The sequence below is a fragment of the Solenopsis invicta genome, unplaced genomic scaffold (assembly GCF_016802725.1).
Source record: "Solenopsis invicta isolate M01_SB unplaced genomic scaffold, UNIL_Sinv_3.0 scaffold_38, whole genome shotgun sequence".
In the NCBI taxonomy this organism is placed as follows: domain Eukaryota; kingdom Metazoa; phylum Arthropoda; class Insecta; order Hymenoptera; family Formicidae; genus Solenopsis; species Solenopsis invicta.
The window spans coordinates 422,051-447,050 of NW_024105284.1; the positions used below are offsets into that span (position 1 = coordinate 422,051).

General features: G+C 40.0%; 2 protein-coding genes across 3 annotated transcripts in view; one reads left to right on the forward strand and one right to left on the reverse strand.

Annotated features, from left to right (window-relative positions):
* LOC105205177 overlaps positions 1–25,000 on the forward strand; it is a 131,433-nt gene that overhangs the window by 97,922 nt on the left and 8,511 nt on the right. The window contains exon 4 of one of the 2 annotated variants that reach the window (XM_026140446.2): positions 14,810–24,340. The exons of the other annotated variant lie outside the window; for it this stretch is intronic. The gene's annotated coding sequence lies outside the window, so the exon portion shown is untranslated. Of the gene's footprint in view, positions 1–14,809; positions 24,341–25,000 lie in introns of those variants that run through there. 2 annotated transcript variants of the gene reach the window in all.
* LOC120359942 lies at positions 21,726–22,966 on the reverse strand. The gene is made up of 2 exons (XM_039459419.1): positions 22,309–22,966; positions 21,726–22,186 (listed from the first exon to the last, which is right to left on the reverse strand). Exons 1-2 carry the CDS (start codon positions 22,964–22,966, stop codon positions 21,726–21,728), a joined length of 1,119 nt encoding a protein of 372 aa, XP_039315353.1.

Consider the following 25,000-nt stretch of genomic DNA (forward strand, 5'->3'; position numbering starts at 1 on the left):
TAACAACAAAACATTGACTAATGTCGTCAAAACTAGGGCCAACTATTATTGCAATAGGTTGCGAGGTTAAACCAAATGAATGTAATTTGATCGTTTGCTCATGTAATCTTGTTTCAAGATCAGCAATCGTCTGCAAAAAAAGATAATTTTATGAGATAAATATGATTTAAATAGTTAAATTTTAATAGTTTATTTATTCTATACGCTACACACACACACACACACACACACACACACACACACACGCACGCACACACGCACACACGCACACGCGCACACACGCACACACGCACACACGCACACTCGCACACTCGCACACACGCGCACACATGTATATAATAAAATAGATTATTTTTATTGTATTCGTACTTTTACATGTAGAAGAAACCCTTCTTCACATTCTTCTCTAGAAGGTCTCCAATTCCTCGGCTAGCCTTTTTTAACTGTTATTACAGGAAATAGATGACATATCAAGGATAATGTTGCAATTGTAGAACCATCTGTTCAGACGAAAATAATTATAAAAGATACTGTGGTTATAATAAAGTTATTTTCAGTAATTACAATATTATGGCAAAAAAGAATATCTTTTATACCTGGCTTAAAAACATTATTCAAACGATTTTTGGCTTTAGATTGTACTTTATCGATTATAAAGGCAGATAATTTTGGCCATGCAAGATAAAGTTTTAAATTGCAACCTGGATACAACGTTTCAAAGTCAGCTTCCAACTGAAAGTAAAGAATATAAAAAAACAAATCACACATTTATTTTCTAATTAAGTTTTTAATTTTCTTACAAATGTTAAATATTAATTAATAATTTTTTTCCATGTTATATAATACACATAAAATGAAAGAAATTGGAAAACTTATATTAATAATTGCAAATTAAAATTTTTGCTGTTTAATATATGTAGAAAAATATTTTAATAAGCTTACCAATGTATAATCTAGAGAATCAGATAGAGCTGGAAATTTAGCCATATATTCATGGCAAGGTTCTTTATCAGATAAAAGTTTTTTAATTCTTTTCTTAGCAGTCAAAGACCAATATTCTTGAACTTTTTGCCCGGTTTTGAATTATTTTGTAACCATAATAGATATTCTTCATAAGGCAAAATATTTTCATTGTTATCGTTACTTAATTCGCCTATAAAAAATAAACAAAAATTAAATTTTAAATAAATATTATTTTGTATTTAGAAACTTGTATTGCCACCTATTATAATGATTATTAAATATCAGACTTTTAATGATATATAAAGAAACTTGAACAGAACTTACTATCAGTCTCATCTTGAACCACATCTTTCAAATTGAGCAAGCCTACTTTAATAAGTTTTCTTCGTATTGAATAGTATTTTGTAAGAATTTTGCCTCTACCCTGTGATTCACCTTTTTTGTGTTTTATGTACCATACACTCTACAACCAAAAATGCTGATAATGAAATTATGTTATACAACAAAATGTACTAATTATTTTTTAATAGAATTATGATTATATAATTTATAAAATAGATAAAATTTTTATTGGCAGTGTATTATGTACATAATTTACTCATAGTCAATAGTTTCTATAAATTTGATTTGAATAGTGTAAGATTATTTAATAGCTTATAATATTATTTACAAAGTTAAATTTACCTTTTCTTCAGTTGGAAATAACTTTTTGACGTGATCACTTAGAAAAGCTGCTCTGTTACTTGTGATATTATTATTTATATTACAGCTTAATTCATTGCTCACAATTATTTTTGCAAGCTTATTTCGTGAATCATTATTTAACTTGCCCTCATTTTTATATGAACGCAGCAACAATAAACCATCATCGGATTTTTTCAATAATGCTTCAAGATCCTGCATAGTAATAAGAAATAAATTTATATAGTAAATTTGTATAAGAGTGAAACCTAGATGCCGAGTGAAACTTATTTTAAGTGGGTAATGTAGAAAATAAATCACATAACTTACATATCTGTCACTATTATTTGCATGATTCGAATCATGTTCAATTAGTTCACTCGACAATACATCTAAAAAGAGAATAATTGATTAGAAGATAAATAACAGGAATGTAAAAAAATAAAAATTTTAATTATAAAATAATATAAACATAGTCAATTTATATTATATTAAAAAAGTGTTAACAATACTCAATAAATTCTCACCACTATATTCTGAACCTGTGTCAGGTCCAGATATTGTAATTAAGCAATTATCCTGAATATTATTTACATCAATTAAATGTTGTTGATCAACAGCTACAACATTTGTATATTGCTGCGCAGTAGTAATGATTGTATTTTGAGGTTTCTGATCTGTTGGAACTACTGCATTTTGAGATTCGTGCTCTGTTAAAATTATAGTTTCTTGTTGTGTTACAACTTTTTTATTTAGATGTTCTGTATCTGATTTTAGTTTTTTATTAGGATTAGTGTCAATAACATGTACTTGCTCTTCTGTTTATAACTGCAGAATGTAGAATATAAAATATTATTTCAAAATAATTAAAAATCACAAAATTTAATATTAACAAGAGGACAATTATACTTGTTTTTAAAGACAAGATGCTTCATTTAATACCTAATATAATCATATAAAAAGAAATGAATACCTCGCAAACATAATTCTTCAAATTTTTCTGAAATTTTCGTTGAGGTCCTATTTGTGGAATTAATAATTTTAAATCTTCCTCTGTTAAAATGTCCAGTTGCTCTATTTCAATATATTGAGCTGTAAATAGCAACTACTGTATAACAGTTTCATAATAAACCTTATAAACAAGATAAATTGTAAATTTAATTAACATATAATAAACAATATATATAATACAAATAAATTTGAGCAAAATAGCAACGCCACAAAAAAACATACACAAATCTTGTGTTTAAATATTGATACCTGGCAGTTATTGTCAAATTTCTCTAATTATAGACGTATATTAATAACGTACCTACGAAATTTGCAATTATTTCTGCATTCAATCCCCATTCAGTTAATAAACTGTTTATATTATTATCCGACATGTTATTCCTAAATATAATGTTAATAAATACATAAATATATTCTTTCTTACCTAATGAACATATACTCGTATATACACACACTCACTTGGTAACAGAATGGCACAGTCATTTACTTTTTTGCATTCCACTTTGTGCGACAGCAACTTTCCTTCTAAGTGGAAATAATGTAGACATCTGTAATATAAAGATTTTTTTTTAAATTACAAGTTTTAAATGCGTGACATTTGTACATATATTATTACACTTACCGATCGCAGATAAATTTCCTGTGTTCTTTTTTGCTCAGTTGTGAACTGACCAGTTGCGACAGGTTCTTAATCCACACAAAATGACCGCTGACGTCGTGTTTATCTTTCACGTAAAAAAGGTTGTGTTTTTCTTTCTTATCATCAGTCAGTCGTATCGGTACAAAGTAAAGTCTTTTTTCTTTTTTGTCAAATTCGGTACTGTATACGTTGACCGACACATCGTTCAAATTTTCCAATGTCTTTTACTTTCATTGGAAATTGTATGTCATCAAACTTTAAAACAGTCAAATAACGCGGGTACAATGACTCCTAGTCGATATGATTTTCGGTGGAGTGCAAGGCGGCTCCCACCGACTACGCAAAGCACGCATTGTCTTTCAAATGCACATTAATTACCGCACGTTTGTCCTTTACTTCCTGCGGCAATTCGATGCAACATCCCGCGTGCATGGAATTAACCTTATTTATATTAACCGTCACGTTCTGTATTCTTGACAGTGCCCAACTATCACGTTTCTGAAACTCATCGAGCATCACTAATATCGCTTTAATAACTTGTACCATTCACGTAAATTTGACGCTCTGTACAGTTCATAATTCTTTGTCGTGGTACTTTTATTGTCGCAGTCACCATGAATGTTTACAAATTCACCGTTAAATACAGTGTTCACTTTCACCCTTACGTGTTTCGCGATAGCGTCTCGCACATGTTCGATCACTAGCATCCTCCAAGAAATGCCGCAGCTCAATATAATCTGCGTTAATGATAGCTTTGATTCTAATATGTTTCTCAAACGCGGCGTCAATCTCGCATCGCACAAGCGATTCTTTGCCTCCAGCGCTAGTGCTCGCGTACTCGCCATCAACGTGCACAAAACGTCTTTCTAACTGTGCTTTTGCACCCGCAAGTCGCACGATTCTTGCTACCATAGATTATCTAGAGCCAACGGTGAGTCGAAGACGTTTTGCAACACAATATTCTTCGAGCTGCGTGAGACACTCGTCGCATCGTTGCAACCAAGCAAAACATTCCGCTAAATTTGTGACCTGCAAGCATTGCTCAGGCAGTTCGCGTTCCACTCGCTCAATATTTTCCATTTTTTCAATTTTTTCAAAAATGTCTCACAATTTTCTCATGTTGACATGTTAAGGAAGTATAGTATCATAACAAAGTTTTACTGGTGAAGTTTCACTATGTTCGTCAGAAAGCTTACCACGAATCATGTGATTACATGTAAAAAGATGTGTGATCGTCTCGTTATCACAATTACCATTATAATTTGATATATCAATAAATGTACGATAATGGTATCTGCCATGTAAAGAACAATGAAACAATCTATTTTTATGTTGACGTGTTAAGGCATTGTATTTGTATATGTTGACGTGTTAGCACAGTATTTGCTTGTATCAGAGGCAAGTGCGTTATCAAATCCAAGTTCTCGACCACGAATAAGATGCACTAACAAACAAGAATGATTAGTGGTTTCCATGCTTTTTTTTCACTGATTGTGAGCGTATTAAAAACTTTTAAGATTCGTTTTTCAAAAATAATTTTTTCAATGTAAGCACACTCTGCACATGTTAGCTGAAATATGGGCTGGCGGCATTTGGAGCAGATACGTCTGTCAAGTCGTTCAAGGAATGGTCATTCTGTTTCGTGGATTTTCGTGGATTTGAACAGCGTCCATTGAATTTGATGTCAGAAAATTCTATCATGCATGATGCGCAAACAGCAAGTAGTAGGCGCCACCCGTCGAGTAGTAAAATTGTATCATGCAATGTTTCGTGCGATTCAAAGCGCGTAGTTCAGCAATTGATACAACACGAATCTCAGGGTACTCACTTAGATCACTGTCACATCCGCTATCCCCAAGCAACTCTTCGTCAGACGATATTTCTTCAAGAACTTCATCCACGATACAATTGGCCATTTTTCTTATTGTGTGGACACACAGATTGGGCACATGTTGCATAGAATATAGGTACATAAATGTTGGTCTTCGGCAATAGTCGCAATATTTGCTGTGAAGAACAATGAATGTATCAGTTTCGTGATGTCGAACGGTGCGCACTACTCCCAAGTTCACGGGTCCAACATCAAACATGCATGAGACACGTATTATTTGAGATCGATCTTCAAACGTATAAAATTGGATCATACAACACCTTGTATTTATATTTAATGCATTATATTGTGCATTTGATAAGATTCTTTCCACAAGATTCTCAGTGTGCTCACTTTGAACAGAGTCACATCCACTATTGTCAGATAATACGGCCTCTTCGTCTTTGTCTTTGTCCACTAAATTCTGAATATTTCTATCTAAATCTTCGAACTTAATCTCCATACTATTGTCCGAGTCTATGTCTTCGATACGGTCGGTCATTTCTTTTTACGGCTGCATATTGCGATCGATTCGGTATGCTTCTGAGACACCTACTGAAGTTCAAATGCTAATTATCCTATATACAGGGTGATTCAAAATAACCTATTGGTCCCGAAGCTGGCATATTCGTAATCGAATTCTGAGACGATTTTTCCTTTTGCAAAAATTTGTCCGGAGCTTAGTTTTCAAGTTACAATAAGAATTAGTTAGCGTATAACGGGTCGGATACAAGTGGTAGACAGGGGCGGCGCGACTTACTGTTACACGCGGGTGTTTCAGTGGGGCACCTCCTGCGCTCAAATAACTGACAAAAGTACATGGACAGCACATTTCTATTTAAACTCTCTCTCTCTCTCTCTCTCTCTCTCTCTCTCTCTCTCTCTTTCTCTCTCTGTCACTTTAATTATGCTGCATTTAACTTGTCAAATTTTGATCTGTCATCCGGCCGTCAAACATCGGGATGATTGTGAAATCTTCAAGTTTACATTATTATAATAAATGTACATACGCCCGCGAATAATAAAATTTAATGCAAATTAGATTACTTAAATGTCCACTTGCAAGTTAAAAGTAGCACGTTTAAAGAAGAGAAGAAAGGGGAGGGAGAGAGAGAGAGAGAGAGAGAGAGAGAGAGCAGGGGGGTTTGAACAAGTTTAAGCACGTTTATTCACGCACCATCCCATACGGCGATCAGCTTATTGTCCTATTTAAACTTCCTCTCTTTCTCTCTCTCTCTTTTTCTCTCTCTTTCTCTCTCACTTTAATTATGCTACATTTAATTTGTCAAATATCGATCTCTGTCATCCGGCCGTCAAATATCGGGATAATCGTAAAATCTTCAGGTTTACATTATTATAATGAATGTACATACGCCCGCGAATAATAAAATTTAATGCAAATTAGATTACTTAAATGTGCACTTGCAAGTTAAAAGTAGCATTTTTAAAACGCACAAGAAGGAAAGAAAGGGGCGAGAGAGAGAGAGAGAGAGAGCGAGAGCGACGGGGGGCGGAGGGGGCTTCAAACAAGTTTAAGCACGTTTACTCACGCACACGGCGATCAGCTTATTGTTTCTACGATGCGACAGTTCAATTTAAATTTGTCCTTTATCCAGACTATCCCTCGAAGTTGTTTTACCACATTTCACCACATTTATACTATTTACTTGGCACTTGATCGATGAACGCGGAACGTACCGATCGATCGACTTTATTAATTTCTATTAATCACTACTCTAATCACTACAATCATTCGATGCGTTAAAATTACTCGAAGAAACACGTGTCTACGTTACGATCACACAACACGTGTTCGCTCGACGATATCAAGCAGTCGACTGGATGTTATTGGTTATGTCGTCGAGCGATTGGTTAAAGCCATAAGTCAAAACGCGGCAATTTAAAATGAAAATATTGGTTAATACGATTTACATCAATACAATTTATCAGAAAAATGTTGCAAATGCATGTTTATCATTATTTGTTAAAAATTGTATGATCCATAAGTGACTCTTTATCTAGATAATTGTTATTTATTCAAAATATTCAAGAAATGATTGTATCAAAATCACTTTCTTCTAAATATTTTTTTGTTTTTTATTTTTTATTATTTGCAAAAACTGAAAATATTCCTCGAAATAAAATATTTGGTTGCCCTGAAAAGGGCAGATTATCCATTGCTGCAAGGAGATTTCAAGAATTATATTCTTGAAGTTTTCTTCATAATAAATGTTCGAAGTGGCCACCGTCCATTGTAATGCAGGCTCTCATGCGTCGTAATAAATTTATTTGCATCTTCTCCAGAATGTCATTGTCGATACTCCAAATGGCATGATGCAGCTTGTCATTTAAATCCTCGACGTCTTCGGGAAGCTTTCTGTAAATAATTTCTTTACAGTATCCCCACAGGAAAAAATCCAACGGATTGAGGTCCGGGGATCTTGCGGGCCAACGTATTGGGCCGTAACGGCCCATCCAACGGCCAGGAAATTGTGCATTTAAGTAATTTGTTACTATTCTGGCATTATGTGGTCCAGCGCCATCTTGTTGGAATATAATTTTATTCCTGTTTGCTAATGGAATTTCTTCTAAAAAGTCTGGAATATTTTCAGATAAAAACTCTATGTACGACGCGCCATTTAAAATGTCGGGCAGAATTACTGAACCCAATATGTTTGTGCCCATGATTCCTGCCCATATGTTTAATTTCCATCGTGTTTGGAAATTTCTGGCTCGAGTTACTCGAGGATTCTCGTCACTCCACATATGCATATTGTGAGAGTTAAAAATTCCTTCTCGTGTAAACAGCGATTCGTCGCTGAATATCACACGAGAAGGAAATTCAGGATCCTCATCTACTCTTCTTAAAAAATTTTCACAAAATGTTGTTCTTTGTAGATAATCCTCCTCTCGTAATTCTTGCACGCGAGTATAATGATAAGCGTGCAATTTTTCTTCTTTCAGAATTCTTTGAACTGTAGAGTAAGATAGATCGTGCAACGATCGAAGGATTGATGAAAGCATCGATCGCTGCATCCTATGTAACGGTCTTTGCGGGAGGTCGATTTCTCCCACCGCACCTCCTTCGTTGAATCAGAACGTTGCGTGATACGTCACCCGCGACACGCGACAAGCTTTCATCAATCCTTTAATCGTTAGATCCATCGTCAGAATGATACACAATAAGGCAGCATACACGAACCAAGAGTACTACGATATGCTAATGGCACTTGATGAATGCTAGGGCCAACCCTACGTTACTGCAAAAAAATATTAAGAATTATATCTAAATAGAGCAAGACATCCGACGGCGGTCATTATAATTGGAGCATCTCAACGGTTGTTCAAGACAGGAAATGTCTTACAGAAAAGAAATGTTTGCGGTAGACATTGCAACAAAAGAAATTTGCAAAGTGTAAAGAGAGTCTTTCGTGCTGTCAAACAAGAGCTTGAAACAAGTGTTCGGGTCATTGCTCGGGAACACGATCTATCCTACTCTACAGTTCAAAAAATTCTGAAAGAAGAAAAATTGCACGCTTATCTCTATACTCGCGTGCAAGAATTACGAGAGCAGGATTATCTACAAAAAACAATATTTAGCGAAAATTTTTTAAGAAGAATAGACGAGAAAGCGGAATTTCTTTCTCGTGTGATATTCAGAGACGAATCGCTGTTTACACGAGAAAAAATTTTTAACTTCACAATATGCATATGTGGAGTGACGAGAATCCTCGAGTAACTCGAACCAGAAATTTCCAAACACGATAGGAATTAAACGTATAGGCAGGAATCATGGGCACAAATATTGGGTCCAGTAATTCTGCCCGACATTTTAAATAACGCATTGTACATGGAATTTTTATCTAAAAATCTTCAAAACTTTTTAGAAGAAATTCCGTTAGCAAACGTGAATAAAATTATATTCCAGCAAGATGGCGCTGGGCCACATAATGCCAGAAGAGTAACAAATTACTTAAATGCACAAATTCCTAGCCGTTGGATGGGCCGTTACGGCTCAATACGTTGGCCAGCAAGATCGCCGAGAGAAAACGCAAATAAATTTATTACGACGCATGAGAGCCTGCATTGCAATGGACGGTGGCCGCTTCAAACATTTATTATGGAGAAAACTTCAAGGATATAATTCTTGAAATCTCCTTGCAGCAATCGATAATCTGCTGTTTTAGGGCAAGCAAATATTTTATTTTGAGGAATATTTTCAGTTTTTGCAAATAATAAAAAATAAAAAAAACTGTTTAGAAAAAATTGATTTTGATACAATCATTTCTTAAATATTTTAAATAAATAACAATTATTTTGATAAAGAGTCACTTATGGATCATACAATTTTTAACAAATAATGATAAACATGCATTTGCAACATTTTTCTAATAAATTGTATTGATGTAAATCGTACTAACCAATATTTTCATTTTAAATTGCCGCGTTTTGACTTATGTTTTTAACCAATCGTTCGACACTCTTATAATAACATAACCAATAATATCCAGTCGACTGCTTGATATCGTCGAGTGAACACGTGTTGTATGATCGTAACGTAAACACGTGTTTCTTTGTGTAATTTTAACGCATCAAATAATTGTAGTGATTAGAGTAGTGATTTATAGTAATTAATATAGTCGATTGATCGGTTTGTCATGTAGTTCCGCGTTTATCAATCAAGTGCAGAGTAAATAGTGTAAATGTGATGAAATGTGGTAAAACAACTTCGAGAGATAGATCTGGATAAAGGACAAATTTAAACTGAACTGTCGTATCGTGGAAACAATAAGCTGCCGTGTGCGTGAGTAAACGCGCTTAAAGTTGTTTGAAGCCCCCTCCTCCTCCCATCTATCATTCTCTCACTCTCTTTTTCTCTCTTCCCTTTCTTCTCTTCTTGTGCGTTTTAAAAGTGCTACTTTTAACTTGCAAGTGCACATTTAAGTAATCTAATTTGCATTCAATTTTATTATTCGCGGGCGTATGTACATTTATTATAATAATGTAAACTTGAAGATTTCACTATCATCCCGATGTTTGACGGCCGGATGACAGATCAAAATTTGACAAGTTAAATGTAGCATAATTAAAGTGACAGAGAGAGAGAGAGAGAGAGAGAGAGAGAGAGAGAGAGAGCGAGAGTTTAAATAGAAATGTGCTGTCCATGTACTTTTGTCAGTTATTTGAGCGCAGGAGGTGCCCCACTGAACACCCGCGTGTAACAGTAAGTCGCGCCGCCCCTGTCTACCACTTGTATCCGACCCGTTATACGCTAACTAATTCTTATTGTAACTTGAAAACTAAGCTCCGGACAAATTTTTGCAAAAGGAAAAATCGTCTCAGAATTCGATTACGAATATGCCAGCTTCGGGACCAATAGGTTATTTTGAATCACTCTGTATATATTTCATCTGCAACTCTTTTGTCCCTTTATCTAACTGGGCGGATGCAACGTCATTATCAACCATACATATTAAAAGATCATGTGCATTGAAATGGGTCATGTTCGCACCGATGTTTGCGACTTTTATCTAACCGGTGCATTTGTGTCATTCAGTGGTAGCCAAAATACCCGCGCCTGTCTTGAATCACCTCTCACAAAAATCAATTTCACATATCGGAGGATCATGTGCCTTGAAAACGGGAAAGGGGAATCATGTTAATAACGATGTTTGCGACTTCTTTGTCTAACCGGTGCATTCACGTCATCCAGCTGCAGCCAAGGTATTGGGGCCTGTTTTGAATCATTATCTCGCGATCCCACGTATCAAAGGGCAGCATTAAATAAAAGATGCTCGTCTTACTTTTTTAAATTGTTTCACAAAACTTAGGTGTCATATATTAAGGCAGATAACAAATTGGTTAGTTAAAATTATATAAGTGCATATCCTTTGTTCATCCGCGTATTTCGCGTTTAACGATAGCAGCGGTTAGCACATACGTATGCATGTATGTATATGTGTACGTATGCGTGTATATACAGGGTGTCTAAAAAAAGGGTCACATATTTTGATAGCAGGTAGTATTGATCAAAACAAGAAGAAAAGGTCTAATTAACATGGGTCCTAAAACTAATATCTTCAAAGATACAAGCTATTTGATTTTTTTGTTATTTGAGCTCTTTGTCATTTTCTTATTAGTCGTGTCATCTTTAGAATGTAATGAACAAAGGAGTAGGGGAGAGTGGAGTACAATGGGGATATCTTTTTTCTAGGTGCTTTAAAAAATAAAAGATAAACAAAGAGAGATAAAGAAACAATTTTTATTTTAATATAAAATGTAATCATTAATCTTTTATAAAAAAACTGAAATAAAGAAACTGAATGTATGTACATATGATAACAAAATGAAAACTCCTTTTTTTACAAAAAACAAAAAGTTTTAATGCTGACTCAGTATTAGAAGAGTTGCTCTATATGATTGCCATTCACTCTCATGCATGTTTCAGCCTTATGTCCTCCATGTCAGGCGTGCGAACTGAGCGAGTTCTGCCCTGATCAATTACTCGTGGTGTTAAAAATCCAGTTTCTGCGAGTCGCTGGAAAAGTTTGTTAAATACTTTTTGACAGGGTACCCTGCGTGTTGGATACTTTTGAACATAACGGGCACGTGCTTGACAAAGAGCTCAAATAACAAAATAGCTTGTATCTTTTGTTACGTCCTGCGGAGTAACAATTCTTTTCTTTCGAAATCGATGCAGTCAAGCAACCGAAAATTTCGAAAAGATGGTCTATCTTAACCGCGCAGATACGTTAAAGTCGAGTCAATACGGCTGGTCCACCCTTGACACGTGCCGATTTTGGCGAAAGCAAGCGTTGAAACGCGGATGATTGACCCCATCGACACGAAACACTTATCGCGCAATTAATAGGTAGCGCGCGGGCAATAATAAGAGACAGTACTCTTGCGGATTAAAATCCCATAGGAATCATAGGCAGAATCAGGTATAAAAGGAAGGAGCTCCGGAGCTCGCGAGCACTTACCGCACCTTTTTTCATTCTGCTCAATCGCTCATTTTTTCGTCATTCATTGTTCGCGATTCACTCCAGTTCGATCCGTCGCACATTCCGTGACATTATATGTCCGAGTTTGTGACGTTCGAATTCGTATTTATTGTACTTAAATTTGACGCGGCATTGTGAGAATTAGTCAACAAGTTCTTTGCAACTTCCGAACACTCTGAGTGCCAACCGTCGACCAGCCGTCCGCCGTTGTAAGCTGAATCCGCTCCGCCAAGCACCAAATCGTTCGCACCTTCACAAATTTCACCCAACAGTAAGTCTTAGCCGTCCATTATTTTTTTTTTACTCTTCATAAGACTACCTTCTCTCTCTAGTAAGATATTTATTATATTTTTCAAAACACTCATATACCCAATATTATTTCACCACCCTTCCTTTCCTCCCTCTATTACTCTCTTTTCACTTTCTGCAGGATACAATCGAGCTCTTTCGATTGGGTCCGCGACTCTCTTTATTTCCCGCAGGATACAATCGAACTCTCTCTCTCTTTCAATTGGGTCCGCGACTCTCTTTATTTCCCGCAGGATACAATCGAGCTTTTCCGATTGGGTCCGCATCTCTCCTTTCACTTTCCGCAGGATACAATCACGCTCTTTGATTGAATTCGCAACTACCTTTTATTCCCTACTGGATACAATCGAACTCTCGTTCGATTGAATTTGCAGCTTTCTTTCCTTCCATCGGAAACGAAGAATTCCGTTCCTTTTATTAATTCAAACTTTTTCCTTTTTCTTTCCTTTTTTTTCTTTCAAGAAGTTAAAATATAGATTTTATTTTCCTTTATTGGAAAGAGAGAACGTAGCCTTAATTCTCAAATTCATTCTAGTGCATAAGCGAGTCCCTGAACATAAATCTCGAAGAGGCATTAAGAACTGTCGGAATCGTCGAAATAAGAAGCTCCGGAAGCTTGGCGCATCGTTATTGCTCTACGGAAAATTACACAATCAGCGAGGAAAAAATTCTGTTTTGCCTAACGCTCTAATTAATTTAAGAACTTCCGACGAACCGACCGATTCATCTCCACCAGTCTCAAATCCGTCCCCCGAATCATTTTCTCTTTCCCCCTGTCGTTATCCCTCCCCCTCTTACTCCCCTGGATCTCATGTAGAAACAGATTTTAAACAATCACCAGGGTCACCTTCTTCTACCTTCGATCCCTTTGCAGAGCCCTTAGCATCTCCTCGGGATTCAACCTTTTCTCCTACAGATTTTCCTCCTACACCTTCCCCCGATTTTTTTCATCGTAATCTCGATTCACCTGTTCGAAGACCCCCGGAAGATCCATACTCCCCCGCGTTAGAGTTTCCTCAAGAAAACCCGCATTCCTACTCATTATTTACTCCCGAACAAATAGAGAATATAGTAAACGAAAATATCGAAGAGAATCGAAGAGTAGCCAATGAATTGGAAGAAATCTTCGACTCGCTCCAAAGCCTACCTGGATAGCTAAAAATCCCCTGATCACAATACACACTCACACACGCACATTTATATCTCGTTAAGCACAAATGTAACCAATTAGAATTTAAGTTATAATTGCATTTTCTGTTAAGATCATAAGATTTTTCTTCTTTTTATCATACATGTTCTCTACTAACAAAAATGTTATTTGCAAATTAATAATTATTATTTTAGTCATCACCTATCATTGTAATCGGTTATTTCTTTTATTATGTTAAAATAAATTGTAATCCTTAATTTTAATCATGTTGAGGGCACGTCGGGGAAACAAAACGAGTCACGGTAAAGTGAGGACAATATTTATTGTTAAAAGAAAACTTCAAGCGGACGAGTACGTAACAGGCGTAGCGAACGAACAAGAAGAGAGAGCGAGAGCGGGTCCTCTCCCTAAAAGTCGTGACACCACGCCATCTGTCGAGACATAACTGGAACACTCTAATGCGCACACGGGATATAACGCGCGAATACATAGGAACGTACAAAAATGTTTAAGTGATACTTCAACAAATCATTTTCGTTATTTCAATCACCTCTAATTCTCGCTCCGATAAAATTGCACTTGGTCCAATCCCGCGTAAAAGCGATTCAATTCGTTTACGCAAATTAAGGACTACACGAATGCAAGAGTTTGAATGAGAGTCATAGGTCGTCATTCTCGACACCTGACCTACATTCTGACTCACCTGACGCATTCGACTTGTCGCACTCGCCCGGAGACATGTGTGCGAGAGATTAGGCCTGTTCCGTTCTTCCTACCTCGCTCAAATTATTTCCCTAAGTCTCTACCTGCCAACCGACTCGAGAGACTTATTTTGAGAATTCTAGACGTAACACTTTGAATATATTAGTTTTAGGACCTGTGTTAATTAGACCTTTTCTTCTTGTTTTGATCAATACTACCTGCTATCAAAATATGTGACTCTTTTTTTAGACACTCTGTATATAAGTACTATATACGTTGTGACGTGGCAGTTTTTCCTGCCTCGCCACTTCATTCCTCCGTTTACGCAAAGCGCCAGGTTGCGCATACAACTGGGCCGGGCATTAAGCAAGAGAGCGAGATCTCCGGCAAAACTGAATCGCGCTTATTATTTTTGTTTTATTTATTTGTGGCTTATTTTCATGTCGAATCGGGCGCCTTGACAAACGTCGTCGAAGAAGCAGTAACAATGAGGGATGTCGACTGCAGCGAGGAAAAGCGAGCGACTGTCCAGGGCCGGCGCACTGGAGACTGCCGACGGAGAGAAAAAACAAGGCGAGGCATGGCGACAAATAAGCGCTACTCGGAAGAGGCTTGCAAGAGGCACCGAGGATGGACAGGCTGGAACGGACAAACGGCCAGGACAAAGGCCGTTGGATGCTGGTTGGCCATCCGTAAGGATAACGACGGAGGATCATCGCTTCAAGAGTATGCAGCAGCCGTCCGCGAAGATGGCGAGAGCGGCGAGAATGTCGAATGCCGACGGGGACCGCACGACACCGGCGGAGAACCGGCACTGCGCTGTCATGACCTCACGACTAGATAAAGGCGGCCGCTGATTGGCCGCGCAGCTACGCGCGAAGATATCGCGCACCCTGTGAGAGGGGGAGTTGCGCCCATTGATCGCGCATCGAGCGCGATTCTCCCGGCTTTTGCGTGCGCCCCGGCTAACTGCGTGCGTGCAAGGAAAACGTAAGCGAGCAATGTCAGCGAGAGATACCGGCGAGTTGGTTATCGGTGGCAGTGCCAGGTCGGACGAGTCCTACACGACGTCGGATGACGTCGGACGATGTCGAGGAAGACGTCGATCCACGAGATCAGGATAGATTCCGTGTCGTCGTCGAGATGATCTTACTGCCAGTTGTGTAAAGTCACGAGCTGCCCGTGACGATTCGCTCGTGTTCTGAGGTGGAGCCATTGGTGTTAGTGCGCGAGTGTGTCCGCCGCGTGGCGATTGAACGTACTCTTTTTGGGTAATTATCGGGCAATCCACTTTAAGCACCAGACGCTGTCGCGTCACCCAGCTGTCGGCTGCCGCGTTTTTTGTTATCGGTTCCGCCGTGGAAATTCACAGACGATTGATTTTCTGGGAAGCCGCAAAGCCCTCGCGCACGTGCGCGAGTCATGCCGCAGTCGTGATCGCACGACCGCCAGATATATCGGTGCATCGTTGGATAGCGTTACGTTTATAATGTTTTTGGATAATTTTGATTTTTGGTTGCAACGACTGCGTCGTTGGCGCGTACATTTTCTTGCGTTTGTTGTGAATGAAAGGAAGCTCATTAGCGGAAGTTTGGCTATCGTATTTTCGCCGCGCCGTTCAGAACGCGCGCGATTGTTTGTCGTGTGTCGCACGTGATCCACTTCCGAAGTATTCGCTTTTGCGTAGCCGTTGTGTAAATGACTTTAAGTCGGCTTTTGCGTCCTTACTACCTTTTTGTTTGCTTCTACTCGGCGTAACTCTTTTTATCTATCATTTCGGTGCATTCATTTTATTCTTTTTTTTGTACGACATTGCTTTTATTATACACTATAATATATGTTACTCTTGCTTGTTACATTGGCCTAACTTCGCTTGATTTCTTGCCTAACCCGTGTCTTTCCGTAGGAGAGCAGCTTTGTCCCTGTCTCCGCTACCCCGCTTCTCTACCGGTTAGAGGAGCTAGCTGGCCGCGTGCGAGCGACGATTTCGTCGCGTTTTTGCCTGATAATCTATCGCGGGGTATGACTTAGTGTCTAGCGTTAGAGGTCGGATTCGGTGACGCAACCGGTATAATCGCGTCTGGCGCCCAACTTCGTGATTTAGCGCAAACTTAGATATCAGTGCTCTCGCGCGCGTTTTGGGTGTTATTTTTTGCCCTTGTTTGATCACGTATTTTGCCGTAGCTCTCTGACGTCAGAAAAATACGTGACAACGTATATATAAGTATACGTATATATAAGTACATCGTATATAAATATATACATATGCATGTACGTATGCAGATACATTGATTTTTTTTTAACATATTTAATTTGACGTTATTAATCGCGATTTGATCGTGTAAAATTAATAAAAAAAAAAAGAATAAACGAATATTAATTCTAATAGCAAACGTAGTTACAGCGTATGCTTAGTCCTATACTTTAACCGTAATAATATACTATAAATAAGCTCCAAAATGTAAATACACGATGCGGTGAAGAATGCTCTCACTCGGCCTTTTGTTACTCAGTCTTGATCGTGGCCTCGCTTCATTAACATCGAGAGTGATCAGTGAGTTTGAAAAAAATGAATTCAGAACTCTGCAATGGACTCGAGCTGATGTAGGATTATCTGCACAGAGTTCTTTGTCTCCTCCCCGTCCATACATTAGACAGAATTATTGTTATCGCAGAATCCGTTCTTCACGGACATCTTCCTTCTTAAGACGATGTGTATGCTGGCAATCTGTTTAACATCTTAATCTTTCTCCCTTCATTTATTATCCTGATATTTTCGGATATATCCCGACGCATCCTAGCAGAGAATGTGAAAAAATCCCAATGCATCCGGGTAGAAAATGCGGAGGAAGAGGAGGAGAAAATGGGGGAGGTGGAGGTGAAGGAGGAAGAAGTGAAGGAGATGGAAATGGAGGGGGTAGAGGTGGAGGAAATGGAGGTGGAGGTGATAGAGATGGAAGAGGAGAAGTAAGGGGAGGAAGACAATAATCCAATATGTTTTCTATCCTCCTCCCCCCGAAGACGGGGAACCCGCGGACGAGGAAGCCGCGAACGAAGACAAAGAAGCCACGGACGAGGAAGCCGCGGACGAGGAAGCCGCGGACGAGAAAGTCGCGGACGGGGAAGATAATAACAATAGTGATAGTGGTGGGTGCTGGCGGTGACGGGGGCGGTGGCAGTGGTGGTGGTGGCAAGCGGCAACAGTTAAGGGCAGCGGTGGCAAAAGACGGGTAAATTTTGTTTTTATTATTTATTATTTATTATTATTTCTCCTTTTTGCGCGGCGGCGGCGCGCGGCGGTGGCATTAAACTCGCGCGCTTCCACGAAATTCGCCGCGAATAATAATAGGTCGGTTCAAATCTGGACACCGGGGATTCTTCTCCCTTTCCCCTTTCGCCTTCTCTCCCCCAACGGTGGTTACCTTATCACGTGCATAGGTATGCCGCCGCCGAAAAAGCACCCCTGTTTTGATAAACATTGGTCAGTAAACTGCTCTTGTTTATCAAAACTGATAACGGTGCAAGCACGTGTGTGAGTCATACCCCCGCAACCTACTCCCCCGCACCTACAGTTTCCCCAGCACACCTCACCCTCTGTCGTTGCTTCTGGGTTTGAACCGGCCTATATGTCCTACTAACGGTTTATTCAAAGAAAGGCGGAGTACGCAAATGTATTTACAAGGCACGGCAAAGCCACTGACGCGCGGATGGACGAAATGAATATGATGCGCAGACAGACAAACGGATAATGCGAAAAATAATAACGGACACTCGGACGGACGGAACAGAATACGCGGGTACGGAACGGGAAACGATCGCGGCTATTTACAGGAACAAGTGATTCCGAGACATCTAGAACTAATCCCCTTGATCGCAAGGTCTACAGTTTACTATCGAACGGGAAAAGAAACGTAGCCTCAATTTTTTGGATACTTTAATTAGAGTCGAAAGCAACACCTTACATATTGACTGGTTCCATAAAGACACCTTCTCAGGTAGATATATCTTATCATACTATTCACACCACCCATTTAGTCAAAAAATAGGAACCATTTATAGCATGGTAAATCGGGCGTTGTTACTATCACATCTAATACCACAAAAAAAATCTAGAATTTTACATCAACACTCTAATTGATAACAGCTACCCAATAGAGTTGATTTTTAACAAAATTAACATAAAAATCAAAAAATTGATTAATAAGAAATTATATAAGAAAGTTCAAAACCTAATCAACGTCGGACACGCTCGTGGAAAGAAAAAGTATTTGGTCTTCCCGTACATAAAAGACGTGTCTAAAAAAATATCTACATCCCTGAATAAAGATATAATTAGGCTAGGTTTCAGATGTTTAAATAAACTAGATAAGTTTGTTAAAGCACACAAGAATAAGAACATAAAAACAAAATGTAACAACGTCATCTATAAATTAAATTGTAACAATTGTAACGCCTTGTACGTAGGACAAACAAAAAGAAAACTAAAAACAAGAATCAAAGAACATGCAAACAATATTAAACTTGAAACAGCGAAAATATCCGTTATTAGGGAACACAGAGTACAACAGAGTCATTTGTTCGATTGTGTTAAAATCCTTGATTTTGAACCAAATTATTATAAGCGTTTAATTTCTGAAATGATACACATTTTTTTCGAGACGGAAAATGAAATTGCGACGTATGGTTGCATTCTTCGTGCGGCTCGCCTAATTCGCAGGATGGCGCCACTTGCCCGAAGAGTGTGGCTACTACGTTCTCGTGGTGGCCAATTACTGGCGTATTCCGACTGGCGGGAAATGGATTTTGAATGCTTAACGTTAAGTTAGAGTTTTTCTTAATGCGCGAATTATTCTTTAAATCTGACGGTCTTTGGCTTGGTCGCTGGACCGAAATATATTCTTGGTTCTTGCTGGCTCGGTGCACCAGCTGACGCCGGAAATGTAGTTGATTGAGAGGTATCTGGGTCTTGAATTACTAAGTAGGCAGGCTTAAGCCTATCGACAGTAACATTAATGCGTTCACCGTTCATATCCAAAACAAAGACTTTATCCGAGATGCGCTCTAAAACCCTATGTGGGCCGGTGTACAGTTGATCTAAGGGGCGTCTGCTACCTTCTACTTTGAGAAAAACATGGGAACAATTACATAAGTCTTTGTGGAAAAACATTTTAGGTTTAATATGATGCGAGGTCGGTCTAGGTCGCAGTTTTTGCATAATTACGCGGAAATCCTCAACGAAAATCCGTGGATTACTCGGCATTTCCTCCGGAGGAGAAAAATTAACCTGGGACTTTAAGCGTGGTGCCATACACTAATTCCGCTACGGAGGTGCCTAAATCTTCCTTGAAGCAGGTTCTCAAACCAAGCAAAACCAATGGTAGTGTGTCGATCCATTGAGCTTCGCCATGGCACATCAATGCAGACTTGAGGGAGCGATGCCATCGCTCGATGATCCCGTTGGACTTCGGGTGATACGCAGTTGTTCGGCAGCGCTTCGAACCGACAAGTTGGACTAGAGCATCGAACAATTGTGCCTCGAATTGTGAGCCTTGATCAGTTGTGATCAGGCGTAGGGAACCGAACCTGGCTACCCAGTGAGTGAAAAGGTTCTTTGCCACCGTATCTGCAGTGCAGTCCTGCAAAGGAATGGCTTCGGGCCAACGAGTAAATTGATCGACCATTGTTAACAGATATCTGAAACCTTTAGATGGAGGCAGGGGGCCGACAATATCAATATGCACATGTTCAAAACGTGAGTCGGGCACTGGAATTTTAGTGGGCAAAACGTGGTTGTACCGATGGATTTTCAATTGCTGGCACGCTAAACATGTACGGGCCCACTTTTTAATGTTTTAACTTTTGCCATAGATGGCCACACAAATTTTTGCGAAATTTGTCGATGCGTTGCTCTGCCGTTTGGATGCGACATCTGATGCACCATGTCGAACACTTGTCTGCGCAATGATGCAGGAATGTACGGCCTGATGTCGTCTTCCGAGGTGTCACAAAAGATGGTGGATGCTGTCTCCGATAGAGTAAACTTTTTTAGTTTCAGTGACGTTGCTGCGGATTGCTTCAACTGTTGCAGTTCTTCGTCTGAAGATTGAGTTTCTGCAATTTCCTGCATGTCAAGGCTGGTTGGCATCACGATGGTGTCGACGCGAGATAAAGCATCTGCTACGATGTTCTCGGCGTCTGCGATGTGGCAAAAGTCAGTCGTAAATTCTGAGATGAAAAGCAGCTGGCGAGTTTGCCTGGGAGACATTTGATCAGATTTCCTCTTAAATGCGAACACGAGGGGCTTGTGGTCTGTTACGATGTAAAAATTTTGTCCTTCGAGCATGAAACAAAAGTGCTTGATAGCCGAGTAGATAGCCAACAGCTCTCTATCATACGCACTATACCTAGTTTGCGTGGGTGTGAGTTTCCTCGAGAAGAAACTAAGTGGCTGTAAAATTCCGTTGCTGCGCTGTTGCAATACTGCACCGATCGCTGTATCTGAGGCGTCGATTTGCAACGAGAGTGTTGCCTTGCTATCAGGGAATGCAAGTGAGGTGGCTTGACAAGGTGCTTTTTAACTTCCCGAAAAGCTTGTCTGAGCTCCGGGGTCCACACTATTTTTGCGTTATTGCAACGTTTACGTCCGGAGATTTCCTTGAGCAATGGCGCCTGCATGGTTGCAACGTCTTTGAGAAATCGGTTGTAAAAGTTGAGCATGCCCAAGAAGCGTCGAAGTCCTTTAACCGTTGCTGGTTCTTGGAAATCGGTGATGACTTGGACCTTTTCAGGAAGGGGTCTGATGCCTTCCGTGCTGATTGTGTGTCCCAGGAAGCTGACACTTTTTTGACCAAAAACACATTTATTGGGGTTGATTGTGATTCCGTACTGTTGGAGTCTGCCGAAGAGTATTCTCAGGTGCTCTTTGTGCTGTACTTCATCCTGTGAAGCGATCAAGATATCATCAATATACGTAAAGCATAAGTCAAGTCCCGCGGTTACCCAATCCATGAATCTTTGAAAGGACTGCGCCGCGTTACGCAGCCCAAAAGTCATAAACGGAAATTCAAACAGTCCAAACGGCGTAATAATTGCGGTCTTTGGAATATCCGATTTGCGGACTGGTATTTGTTGGAATGCGCACACCAAGTCTAGAGTAGAGAATATAGTCTTGTCATGCAGGAAATGCGTGCTGTCTTGCAAAAAAGGAATTGAGTAACGATCTGGCAAGGTTACCTCGTTGAGTTTGCGATAGACCCCACACGGGCGCCAGTCGCTGTTTTTCTTTTGTACTAGATGTAGGGGACTAGTCCAAGGACTTTTGGAGGGTCTACATAAGCCTTGTTGAGTCATGTATTCAAATTCTTGTTTGGCTGCCTTAAGCTTCTCCGGGCACAGTCATCTAGCTTTGGCTGACACAAGGGAACCCGTTGTCTCGATAACATGTTCCACTCCGTGCGCAGTTTCCTTATGAATGATCGACGTCTTCGTTACTTCTGGAAACTTACTTAGAATCTCTTTAAATGGACAATTTTCGGCCAACGTTGTTATGCGAGGCGTGGCTTGTTTGACCAGCTGAGCGGAGACTTTGATGAGCGTATTGCCGTCGATTAACCGCTTGTGTCGAATGTCGGGCAATAAATTAAAATGTGCCAGGAAATCCGAGCCAATGATACAGATGTCCACGTTGGCAATCACAAAAGGCCATTGAAAGGTCCAACGGAATCCCAAGTCGAGTTTGAGTAACTTCTGTCCAAACGTAGGAATAATTGTTCTATTAGCCGCATAAAGTACATGATCGCTCTGATTCGACCGGTTGCGTTTTGAGACGGGAAGAGTCGAGACGTCCGCCCTGGTGTCTATCAAAAATTTAATGCCGGTGATACGGTCTCTGACTATGATACAGCGAGTTGCCACGGCCAAACTACCTGCCGCCTGAGGCAGTTCGGCTTCTAGTTTTCCTGTGGGGCTGGTTTCCAACCGCACGGCTTCGTGCACCTGTTGGCTTTGCTGCCAAAACGTCGATGGTACCAGCAGCTATCGGATTGGCTCCCTGAACTGGATCTTGAATAACTTCCGCGACCAGAACCCTGCGGAGTTCGTGAACGGCTGCGCGAAGCACGAGTCTCTAGCTTTTCCACTCGTTCTATAAGCGCGGAAATCTGCGAACATTGCGGATCCGTTGGAAGAGTCTGCTTGGATGTTGCTGCCGTGACCACGTTAATGCCGGCGGGTAACACATCTGTTACTCTATCCGCTAGCTGCGATAATTCTTCAAGGTCGTACTTGGTAGCTGTTAAAATGGCTTGCACCTGCTGCGGTAGTCGTTGTAGCCACAAAGATTTAAGCACTTCTTTGGATACACCGGATTGTGCAAGGTCTCGCATTCGTCTAAGTAATTGCGACGGGCGGCGGTCACCCAGATCGATCTCATTTAATAGTCTACGCAGTTTCTTTTCGGCGCTGTCCGCGAAACTTTTATCTAACCTGTCCTTAAGCGCATGATATTTGTCCGCCGCGGGAGGATTAAGCACAATATCGCTAACCTCAGCTAAACAAGCTTCGTCGAGGCATTGTATCACGTAATTATACTTCGTATCGTCTACTGTTATATTCGCGGTAAGGAACTGAGCTTCCATCTGCACGAACCATAGGTCCGGCTTCGATTTTCAAAACGGCGTGGATCTAATACTGACTCGCGCGAGCGCGAGAACCTTTATTATTTGCACTGTTCTCTTGGTCGCCCGACGAGGGGTCGCCTGAGCCACTAGCCATGATTGTTCGTTACACGTACGCGTTGATTAGGTTGAAAAATTTTTTTACAGCGTAACGCGCCGTGATCACGTCGGGGTCACCAATTGTGACTACTACGTTCTCGTGGTGGCCAATCACTGGCGTATTCCGACTGGCGGGAAATGGAGAGTTATAATGAATGTTTAAGCAGCTAGGCTTTAAATAAAATAGTTTTGCTTTATTAAAATCACCAAGACAATTAAACCCACGAGTACGTGGACGTGATCGCGTGCTTACAGCTCGAGCCTCAATGGCTATGATTCGAGGTTAGCTCTCGGGAACTTATAGGCCTACTGTACAAGAGTAGTAGAGTCTACGCGAATATGGGTACAGCTATCTGAGCTAACATCACAAATGATCCCGGAGGATTGATTAGAAGAAGATTAATCTTACCAAATAAAACTTAGGAAATAATACGCTATCGCTTGCGAACGTTCGCATTAGATACGCCATGCACGGAGAGAGGGAGAGCGAAAAAGCGAGAGAGAGGGAGCGCACAAAAACGGAACAAACCAGCGCCGCCACTAGCGCTCGTAACGCCACAAGAAATCTTCTCGCGAAATCGATAAATTACTCCATATATCACCGCGGCGCTAAAGATATCCGGAAAGGGAGCACTCGCGGTTTCCGTTTTCTGCACGGATTTGGCGACGCGAGTTCATTTTCGGCTTCTTCTTCTTCTTCCAACCGTCGGAGCAACACCACGCAGCCTGGCCGTGTGCAAGCTTTCCGATAACTCGTCGACTTTCTAAAATCATGGTCGCAAAACCATACTTACGCGAGTAACAGTTTTAGTGATCTGGTCAATCGACAGTGCGAGATTGCAAGTGAAGAAGAAGCCGGAGCAAACTCTCGTGTGCTCTAAACCGGCTCGCGTCCGCCTTTGTTTGAAAGCGCCATGCGCCGATATCATCAAGTGACAACGCGACTGTGAACGCGCTCGAGTCGCTGTCGCTCTGAAGATTCTCCGGTTGACGAGAATTGAACAGTAGTGACTTTCATAAACACGCCCTCCGCGATTTCACGCGTGGTAGGAGTTTTGCATAAGATCTCCGGTGGCAAAATCTCTTGGCGCGCGCCATTGCGATCTACGGTGGCGAGATTTCTTTGGTCACGCCATTACCACGTGGTGCGGAACTGTATCGAATTTAAAGATCATACCACTCTGGTTATCATTTGTTGTAATTGTGAATATATTTTGACTGTCTGACACTCGAGAATTCGCCTAACAGTTATTTCGTCGATCTCGATCTCCTACGCCCCGTAATCGTCACAATCCTTATCGTCTCGTGCGAGACAAATACCGGCACCTCCTTCGTTCGTCTCTTTTATTCTTCATCCCTCTATTCGAAAAACGAAGTGCCGCGATTTACGATCGAGCGCGCACAACATTAATGAACAAAAAAGTGGTCTTAATCAAAAAACGGATACGGAGTTGTTAGACGACAGTTATAACACCATTTTGAATAAACTAGTCGATATGTAATAAAGAAAGAATAAGGAATATAATTGTAAACAGTGAAATATCTGACTCAGATGCGGGTTGCGCACGCTCCGCAACACCAAAAGTGTTCAGTCTCCCTTGTCACGCCAATCAATACAGATCGATTGTTATTCGTAAAGATATAAACAATCAGCATAAAACATGCCTTACAACGACTCTAACGACGAACTAAGTTTTAATTATCTACACAAAACATGTAATTTGATTGACACGGATTGTAAAAACGCTTGTAACGGCTATTGTTGAATTTTATTTTTATTATTACTACAAATATGTTTTTGGACCGATTCAAGGGGGAATGGGTATATAGATGCAAATCAGCATCAATTATTATATTAAATTAATTAATTAAATAAAAATAGTGATATTACTAATT

What these genes read in the sequence shown, in the direction of transcription:
- LOC120359942 (XM_039459419.1), bottom strand. Translation starts at nt 22,966, where the DNA reads ATGGAAGCTCAGTTCCTTACCGCGAATATAACAGTAGACGATACGAAG. An exon ending in CAGGTGCACGAAGCCGTGCG is followed by an intron (nt 22,187 to 22,308) that starts GTTGGAAACCAG and finishes AATTTTTGATAG; the next exon opens with ACACCAGGGCGGACGTCTCG.